This window comes from Panicum hallii, chromosome 8 (assembly GCF_002211085.1).
Source record: "Panicum hallii strain FIL2 chromosome 8, PHallii_v3.1, whole genome shotgun sequence".
In the NCBI taxonomy this organism is placed as follows: Eukaryota; Viridiplantae; Streptophyta; class Magnoliopsida; order Poales; family Poaceae; genus Panicum; species Panicum hallii.
In genome coordinates, this window is record NC_038049.1 from 17,370,508 (window position 1) to 17,380,457 (window position 9,950).

Consider the following 9,950-nt stretch of genomic DNA (forward strand, 5'->3'; position numbering starts at 1 on the left):
AAAATTTCCCGCCACCATCACCGCCGCCGCCGCCGCAGCCACCACCACCACCACCAAAGAGTGAGTTCATGGATCGCCAATTGGTTGTTTGCATCCCTCTCTACCCCATGCTGCTACGCAACCAAGCATAGGGTGGTGTTGTAGGAGGGTGTGAGAAACCCGTGGCTCACCGGAGCCATGGATCTAAGTCACCACGGTCGCCACACCAAAAGCTCCCTGAATATGGCCGCCGCCATGGGGGTGGTGCTTCAAGAAGCAGGGAAATGAAGCTTCCTTCCGGATCATTGGCGGGCGGTGCTGAGAGGGAGGAGGCCACTGTCCAGCGATGTGGTTCACCACCACCGCCACATTCCCGTGAGGCATATGGCCTCCATCAAGACGCTGCAAGAACTGGTCTTGGCGTTGTCGCTGTGGAGCCATTCAAGTGCCCCGATTGTCCCCTCACGTTTGGCCAAGAGAAGATGCTGCAAGGGCACATGATTTTTTCCTCATCAAAATGCAGGTGTAAAATATTTTCTAAAAAACTGAATTTGTGTGCGAACCATTCTGACAAAAGAAGTTCTAAAGTTAATATTCTGATTTGGTGTTCCTATTTAGAATTTTTGGTTCTACATCCTGAAAATGTATTGGGAATGGTTTATACACATTTATATTTGGGGCTTAGGCAAGGTCTAGGACCAAACAATGCACGTGTATGGCTGGCCATCCTCATGCCGAATGCCCTCCATCAATGACACCAAGACAAGCTAATGCCAAATTTTGAAAGGTGCCGCCTATCTCACACAAAGGTGCCATCTGTTCCCACAAGTTCTATGAGATAGAAAATAAATTCTGAGAAATAAGCTAACCGATAATTACCTTACAACTACGGCAATTGATGTGACCCGTCTTGCTAATGAATAGAGGCCTCTTTTGCAATATTTCCATAGCAGTCAAAAGCTCCCGGCTAAACCCTAATCCGTCCCCACCTACCATTCAGGGCATCAAACAAAAAATTCCCGCCACCATCACCGCCGCCGCCGCCACATCCACCACCACCACCAAAGAGTGAGACCATGGATCACCAATTGGTTGTTTGCATCTCTCTCCAACCATGTTGCTAGGCAACCAAGGAGAGGGCGGTGTAGGCAGAGTAGATATGTAAGTTTTGGTATAAGTGTGTTGCCCACTTTTTATTGGCCATGTTCCAAGATACTAAATTGAATGTACCAAGTCAATGACTAGTCTAAAATAGAAGTGTAAATTGCACCCATGATACGATAACTTGTAATGTTGTATCACTTCATCAAGTTGCAAAACATGCGATCACGTTCCAGAAATAGTCCGTTGTGTGCACATACAGTCTCATGTACGCCACGTCAATGTATTTTGCCATGGTGTCAAAATGATGTGGACTGCTGGATGGTTAGTTGTCATTCGTGGGCTGCCTGTAATGAAAATTATCATTGCAGCAACAAATTTCCCCTTTCTACTGGCCTACTAAATTATCATCGAACTTGGTGATGAAATTAGGGAGCGGAAAGAGCAATTACCATGAAACAACAAATGGGAAGAAAAGGTGACTCCTTTCAATGAAAATTGCAAGGTGTTATTTGCAAAATAGCAATTGGTGTTATACAGCGCAGGCATGGCACTAAAACAATCCGCGTCATACTGCCACCATAGTAAAAAAACGTTGATGTGGCATACTTAAGACCACATACGCACACAACAAACTACTTGTTGTATGCGAATGCACTTTTTACTACATGGTGGACTAAAGTGATACAACATTACAAGTTATTGTACGATGAGTGCAATTAACTCAAAATAGAAACCTTGCGCCACAAGTTCTATATGGTATGGGTATTAGCAGCATTATGGAGAACACAACATGTGGGAAAGAAAATAGATTTCGAGAAATATGCTAATTAACACTACCTTATAAGACGAGCAATCTAGAACAACAAAACACCACCGCCACCAAGCCACCCGATATAATGGTGAATCCACGGACCACCTGTTGCTTGTTCACACCCCTCTCTACCTGGTGCAGCTGTGCATGGTGGCGGAACCAGGGGGAAGCAGGGCCATGAAGCCTCCCAAGGTCAGCAGCAATAGTTTTTCAGTTGTGCCGATCTATACTCAGCTACAGCTATGTGTATTGAGTTAAATGCTTGCCACATATTGATGTATGGGCTACAAAGATTTTTTGCAATCGGCTATTCCAGGACCCAAGTAGGGAACAGACAAAAATCAACTATGAGCCTGCTACAGTTGAACCTTGAAGCCTCCAAGGATAAAACTGCTCCATCTTCCCCTTGCCATTCGCATTAGTGCTACTGTAGTATAAACCTGTTCCTCTCTCCCCCCAAAATGAATCAGCTTCTATGGCAACTGTAGCAGGAAGCGGCACTAGTAGTTGTGGCTGAATAGTTAGACATGTAACTTTGGTTTGTTGGGATTGAACATTTGCGACTCTAGTAGTAAATGATAGCTTTCTTCTGTTTCTCCCACGTTTTGTATTCCATGAGTTTTTCTACTCGGCCTCTTGGCCCCTCCTAGGGTCAAATCCTGATTCCGCCCATGGCTCTGCGCAATGAAGGGGAGGGTGGTGTTGTAGTAGAAGGTGAGGGCGACGTTGCTCTCTGGGATTTGGATCACTGGCCGCCAGAGCCCTCCACCATCAAGGTAAGGACTGAGGAGTTTCCTTCTGGACCACACACGCTAATGAGTAATCAGTAGAGGCTGGCGATCTGCGGGCTGCAGAAGACGAGCACCTCCGCGAGCTCGGCCCTGCCCTCGTCGCCGAACAGGCTCTCCTTCCCGTCCGCCCGCCTCGCATACGACAGCCCGAGCCGCGACCGCGCGCTGCGGAGGTTGCCGACGCCGGCGCTGGAGTCGGGCCCCGTGAACACGCCCATCACGGCGGTGAGCGGCGGGCCGATGAGCAGACCGTCGGCGCCGAACTGGGGCCCGCCGCGGGAGTAGTCGAAAAGCGCCGCGCCGCTGCCGCCCACCTTCGGCAGCACCACAGGCGGCGCCTCGGCGGCTTCTGCTACCGGCGCCGGCTCCGGCCAGTAGAAGAGGAAGGCGTCCAGCGTGTCGTAGTAGTCGTCCGTGCTGCGGTACCCCTCCGGGCTGAACCCGCCGAACCTGAAGCCGCCGCCGGTGCAGCTGACGACGACGCAGGGGCCCTTGAAGTCGCACCGCCGGTGGAAGTCCGTCGCGCTGAAGCCGTCCACGGTGGCCTTGTAGCAGCACTTGAGCTCGCGGTCTGCGCCATTCATTCCCATGCCCATTGGCGATCTCAATTGTCGATCAAACCAAAACGGTTGGAATTCACCGGCGACTTAACCAACTATTAATCCGCGAGATTGATTACCTCTTAGGTGCGTGTTCGCCACGAGCGACATGGGGAACGGCAGCTGGACGTCGTGGTACTGGAACTTCAGCTGTGGCGGCGGCGGCGGCGACTCAGCTCCTCCGGCGCCTTTGCCCCAGTTGAAGAAGCTGCGAGGAGTGACGAAGCTCGGCCTGGTCGAGGCCATGGCGGCCCTGCCGCTCGCCATGAACGCCGCCATGATGCAGCTCGACTTGCTTATACGTGGAGGGAGAGAAGACATCGACGAGACATCAGGACTAAAGCCGGGCAATTCAATTTCTTGATGAGGGAGAGTGATCGCTACATGCACCGGGAGAACTGCTAGCTGCTGAGCTTCTTCAGATGATAGATGCTTTGGTTGTGGGCACAGTACACCTTATCTATTGCGTAGCTGGATGACGGGAGGAAATGACACGTGTGTCGAGGCAGTTGGTTGAACCCTATTCGGCTGAATCGGCTGTGCTCTCTGAACTGTATTGAATCGTATGATACACAGGCGTGAACCGAAATTGCAAACTTTCTTCAATAAAAGGATAAGTGTTTTTGGATTACGTCAAAGTCAGCACTTGTTCGATCGTGGGATGGTACGACCGTCCGGCCCATTTCTTATGGTGAAGGACCAGATAGAATATAATGGGGTCATCCGAAAAAACTCAACCCTGAGGATGGGTTACTTTTTCAGCAAAATTTCATCAAATTTCCTGAAATTTCATATTTTTCGGTAAGGTTCGATAATTCTTTTTGACCAAAATTTCGCATAATGAAACTATCAAATGTGTTCCTGTGATGTATTGTCATATTTCTTTGTTGTTACATAAAAATTTATGATGTATGATGGTTTATTTAGAGACCATTTCTAACAAATAAAATCATGCAAAAATTTATGATGTATGATGGTTTTTATCCGATATTCCTGATATTTTGTATTTATCGGTAGGGTCCGAAAATAGTTATTTACGTGGATTTTAAACCCGCACATGGATGGTGGCCACAGTAGAGCGGCAGCAGCCAGGCGAGGTACTGTGCTTAAATTGAAATATAATTATGTGCTGCCTGAGTGTCATTTTAATTATGACTTGAAACAGACTGATCCTAAAATTTCATTTTCTTTAAACATACTATATCCAGGTTGTTGTCCTATCAGGACAGACCTGCACTGAAGCTTATGTACCATGAGCTATTAAAATCCAAATTACTTAAAATGAATTAATGCCTAATTAAATTCCGAATAACTTTTCTAGGGCAGGCATCGATGAGGCGTATCACAAAAAGAACCTGATCGCTAGCGTGTCATGCGTTGCAAGGGGCTATTCTAGCCTCTGGCCTCTACTAACTTTATCAGACAAAAATGTTCTTTATTGAAGTCCAGTTAGTTTGTTTATTAAACGAATGCACTGTTAAATAACTTCTAAATGGTTAATAGTAAAAAGTGACCACTATCTCACCTTTTGTTTATGTTGTTTTTGCTTCTATGCATTCCTATCTTGCACTGTTTTTTTAGCTCTGCACTGCATCATGACATTCATGTAGTTCTGGAGAGTTTTGAGTTCGTGACCATCTCCAACTAAGGAGTTGTACCCGAAGGAATATCTGTGAAGCTCCAGCACTATAATGCAGAGTCCCCTGAAGTTGTACTGGCAGAAGGAGTTGATCCTTGATGGCTTTGAGGAGAACTAACTTTTAGTGTTACCAAGGCAAAGTCCCGGAGCATAACTCTTATTGTCAAACGACGCAATCGTTCTTTATTTACATATTATGCATTAAGTTTTCGGGAGTTGTTTGAAAACATAGAATGCATGATCCCTAGTACCAATGAGTCCTTACTAGTATGTGTAGTTGTTAGTATGCTTTGCTAATTAGGTACTCAAGTGATTTCCTATCACTCGCGAGATATAAGATCAATTGTTACTTATGGTAAAAATACATGAATTTGGATCATTTGATGAAACTTGAGACCGGGCGGGGATGAGATATTGTTCATGATTTTGTTGTGTAAATGTGTAGCCCCAGCCATGTCTATTAAGATCCGTTCATCGTTGGCTTTGTCTTATCAAGTTTAAATTGCACTAATCGTATGATGGGATAATGTGAACCATTAAACTGATACTGATGTACCTAGTTCGCTCTAAGTGTTTGAGTCAATTAATATCTACTTCTCCATCAGGTGCTGGTCTTAACTCATGGCTAACCCGTTGTTGGCATTGGTGGGAACTAACTACTTAAGGGTCGAGGGGTGGTTCAACTGTTTAGCAGTGGACCAAGGAAAAGGTTGCCATGTGTGGTGCGACCGGGTGTGCACGTGTCGTGTGGTTTAAGTTTTTCCATCCATGGATGCTCCGCACCACTCAGATAGGATCGAGAACATTGATATTGTATCACATCGTAGTAAAGAATTAAGATGAAAGATGATATATGTTGTTGCTTATCTAATCAATTGTTTTTCCACATTGAAATGTTATTATTTATGTTGCAAATATAGAAGATAGCTACTCTCACATTTAAACTTGTGCTAAAATATTAAAAGTAACAATCCACTCTTAGTAGTGTTTTGGCAAAACAAATCCAGCAGCCAAAAGCCTTGCATGCTACGAGTCGGCTAAGTATATATTGCTAGTCACGTAAGCCTTGTGAGTGTGAGTTTATTCAGATTGTTATATTGACCCTATTTTCAGGTGTTTGTCATTAACTTACGGGTTCGCACAAGCGGGCTTGATGTGATAACCTTTACTCGTCGTCGTTTATCACTCTATGTCATTGAACTCTATTTATTTTTGCATTGAACTTTATTTTGTAAACTATTTTTTATCATATCCTGTGTTGTACCTTTTATTTATATAAACTTTGTAGTGTTTGTACTATATGTGCTCACCTTCATGTGAGACTTCTGGTGTTGTTTCGATCATTGAATTGGTTGAAAGTAAGCTGTCAATTTAAAGCATTAAGCGCTTGTACCAGATGTCTTTAAATGATGGTGGTTACACTAAATTTTGAATTTTAAATTAGCGGGTCTGTCACATGATTTCTTTGGTGGCACTCTTAAGATATTTTTTTTAAGTTGCTGGACATGGAATGTATCATGAATTGAGAACAGATTGAGTGGAACTTCCAATTAGTAAACCACTAGACCATATACCTCAATAATTTGATAAGGACCGATGTAGTGGGGAGCTAGTTTTCCATTAATCCTAAATGGCTTAATGGGAATTTCCAAAACGCGTTACTGGGGACACGTAATCAGTGATGGGATGTCAAAAACGCTTCACTGATCAGTGACGTGTTTTGGACATCCCCGTCACTGCCAACGGGTCATTAGTGATGGAAATTTTCACGTCGCTCATCTTATTGTCATTAGTGACGAAAATTTAGTGAAGCAATAAGTTTCTAGCATCACTAATGCTGTTCTAGAACGGTCATGGTATTATGATGTAGCGACACGGGAATAGAGAAACTGCCGCCTCAGCTCCCTGTCTACCCTAGTGAAAACGTTGGATGGATAAGATTTATGCCTTCAAGAAGTGACGGTACTGAATCTGAGCCCATACCGAGACCCAGAGCTTGAAGCAACAGCACAACCGCAAGTAGGTATCTACATTTCAGGTTATTGAAACTAAAAGCATCGATTACAGACATTTACCCATAAGGTACCAATCATATTTTCACATAACCACACAGCACACATCCCACTAATATATTACTACAAACACATGGTATCAAGAAATAGAAACCGTAGTCAGTAGTCAATATAATACTGCCAAGGTTCGCCCTTCAACATCGAACCTAGTTCAGAAGGGTGCTTCCCTCCTTCAACAGCACAAAGATGCTGCTACCGTCCCCTCTGGATATCCTGAGCTCTTCGTCAAGGTAGGTTGTGAGCAACCAGGACTCAGCATGGTTGGTCTGAAGCGGTATCTTCAGTGGTGGCTGACCAGAGATGGTCTTGGCAACCGAGGATGCTGCATTTTCGATGGAAGAAAATATGCCTTTCAATGGGCTCAGGTCGATGCTCTGTCCAAAGAGCTCAAACTTCTCCGGTAGCACAATGGAGTCGGTCAGTTGTGGGGTTCCGATAACACCTTCATCAAATTTAATCTGAAAAGATTGAGAACCATGTGAGTTTATTAGAAACATCTAGCTAAACTCACTCAAGGCTCTGTGCATAAGTGCCGCATGTGGGTTCAAGAAAGCTGATAAAATGCATTCAATCATAGATGAAGAATGGTCACTTGGATGAGGATAACACAACTTCACCTGCACACGCTTGGGGCTTCTAATTTCAAATTTAGCATTGGTGGAAACTGAGGTTGTTGCCAATGGTCCTGAAAACTTGATGCAGTTTTGCACTGTGAAGTTCTCTGAATCGATAGTCTGTGATATCTCCTCCACTTTGACAAGCTCAGGCAGCCTTCTGGACCCCAGCAGAGGGAAAAGTTGAGAAAATGATGTGTACCTGAAATCACGTGGTTAATCAGACTCATAAATTTCTTATGGCCGCTGCAGCCTAATTCAAAGAGTTTCACTTCAATGATAGCAGTTAGTTTCAGAGGTCAGAACTATGTTTAGTAATGATGTTGACAATAGTTCAGTTATGGCAGAATAGCCATTTGGGTCCTCAAACTTTCTTCCATGGTTCAATTTGGTCCTTCAACTATCAAAATCATCATTTCAGTCCTGAAACTTTTGAGGGGAGAAAGAAAAGGAGATTGGGATCAGAAGGCGGATTTCTTACGCGAGGATCCACTTGCCGTTGAGGAGCGTGAGCGCCTCCGTGGGCGCCGGCGTGGGGTTGCGCGCCTCGAGCTGCGTGATGAGTTCGACCACCTCCGCCCGCGTCTCGCTGGACGCCAGCAGGCCCCGCTCCGTGCTGTCCAGCGCCTCCTTGAGCCGCGCCTTGAGCTCCGCCACCTCGCTCGCCTCCGGCGCGGGCGCCTCGGCCACCGCCGGCCCCGTGACCGCGGACCCGCCCTCAGGCTCCGGCCCCCACTCGTCCTCAGGATCCCCGCTGGCCGCCACCGCACGCGCCCGGACGCGCCGCGCGGCACGCAGCGACCAGAGGCGAGGCGGGGTCGGGAACGCGAGGGCGGCGCCGCTGCCGCCGCGCGGCGACGGGGCTGCGGGTGATGGGGAAGACGCGCGGAGGGTGAGGGCGTTGAGGGACGCAACTCCCGCCATGGCTTGCACGAGCTTTCTTGATTTCCTGGGCTCTAGTTGTGCACTCGTGCCTCACTGCCTCCTTCCTTTTTTGCTGTGTCGGTGTCTTTGTGTACTTGCTTGGTAAGTTGGTGTGCAGGGAGAGAGACAGAGAGAAGATCCAGAGAGAGGTGTCCAAGGAGGAGACGTGTCGACACGGGAGCTTCGGGTGGGGCCTGCGACCGTGAGACGGGCAAAGCTCCACCGCACCGGTTGGCAATCTCTGGTGCGTCTTGACCGGGAAAAAAATTTTAGCAGAAGAATAAAACAATTCTGTAGAACAAACAGGTGGGTATATTATATTATATTATATTATATTTCGCACTGCACACGAAGGGTCTAGAACTTTCCGTATCGATATGGACGTGCCGCAACCTGATCTGAAACCGGTAGCCACTTCTGAAATATGGAACGAGCGAGTTTGAATATGAAAAAAATAAGAATTACCTTAAACCAAATCTCTAAAAGAGGAAACTTGATCCAGCGATCAGGCTAAAATCGAGCGCAGGATGAGCCACGTGTACGGCTTCGGATGGCCAGCTAAAAATCTTCCGTTGGTCAGGGATTCTTTTCCAGCACATTCCTGAAGCGTTGCTAAATAAATCTCTAGACTCTTCCTGATCCCACAGCGCATTAAGCAAGCGGTCGCGCGATTCCAGAGTCTCAAAAGCTCTCCACCTTCGGCAAGACCGCAACTCTAGCACAGCTTTCCCATCGTCTTGAACTCACACAGAAACTCCTTTCCGCATAGGAAAGCTCGATCTAATCTGCAAGGGTGAGAGAACAAATAATGTCCTTGAGCACACCTCTCAGTCTGATATAAAAGGGCAACACATAAGAACGGCTCCAACGTTCGTGCTCCTCGCCGTGTTGCTCATCGCAGGCGACGCGTCCAGCGGCCACACCAGCCCCGGCGTCACGTACGCCTTCGCCATCTGCTCCACATTGCCGTGCCGACCGGCGACCGCCGTCCTCTACCGCACTGCGCAGTTGCTCGATGCCACCTTCACCTGCCTCGTCTGCCTCGTCGTCCACACCCTCTCCGCCGGCCAGGTACTGAGTTCCAAGGCCTTCGTCCTTGCAGATCAGGGGTCAAGTACCAGATTTTTTTTTTTGCGCGAAAGTACCAGTTCATTTAACGAGGTATGATTTTCTAGAATGATGTTGCTTCTGTTTCCCAAAATCTCTTGACATCCTAATTTTATAGCAACTATAAGCTAGATGAGAACAGTATCCTGTTAGCAGCAGGTAGCGGGGGAAGGATTCACAGAGGGGAATTTGGGGAATTGGAGAAGCAAGAGCAGAGGCAATGAAGAGCAGAGCACCTGAGATCAGAGAGTCAGGCCCGAATATGTGCACGCAAGCACTAGCGCCACTCGTTTCCACTGAACCTTGTATT

General features: G+C 46.8%; 2 protein-coding genes across 2 annotated transcripts; both read right to left on the minus strand.

Annotated features, from left to right (window-relative positions):
* Positions 1 to 2,108: 2,108 nt before the first annotated feature.
* On the minus strand, positions 2,109 to 3,858 carry LOC112872464. The gene is made up of 2 exons (XM_025935552.1): positions 3,365 to 3,858; positions 2,109 to 3,256 (listed from the first exon to the last, which is right to left on the minus strand). Exons 1-2 carry the CDS (start codon positions 3,603 to 3,605, stop codon positions 2,718 to 2,720), a joined length of 780 nt encoding a protein of 259 aa, XP_025791337.1. The 5' UTR covers positions 3,606 to 3,858; the 3' UTR covers positions 2,109 to 2,717.
* A 3,085-nt stretch (positions 3,859 to 6,943) lies between these two features.
* Positions 6,944 to 8,638, minus strand: LOC112901974 (probable plastid-lipid-associated protein 2, chloroplastic). Its single transcript, XM_025970854.1, has 3 exons — positions 8,091 to 8,638; positions 7,613 to 7,811; positions 6,944 to 7,453 (listed from the first exon to the last, which is right to left on the minus strand). The coding sequence occupies exons 1-3, from the start codon at positions 8,531 to 8,533 to the stop codon at positions 7,142 to 7,144; spliced, it is 954 nt and encodes a 317-aa protein (XP_025826639.1). The 5' UTR covers positions 8,534 to 8,638; the 3' UTR covers positions 6,944 to 7,141.
* Between the last annotated feature and the right edge of the window lie 1,312 nt (positions 8,639 to 9,950).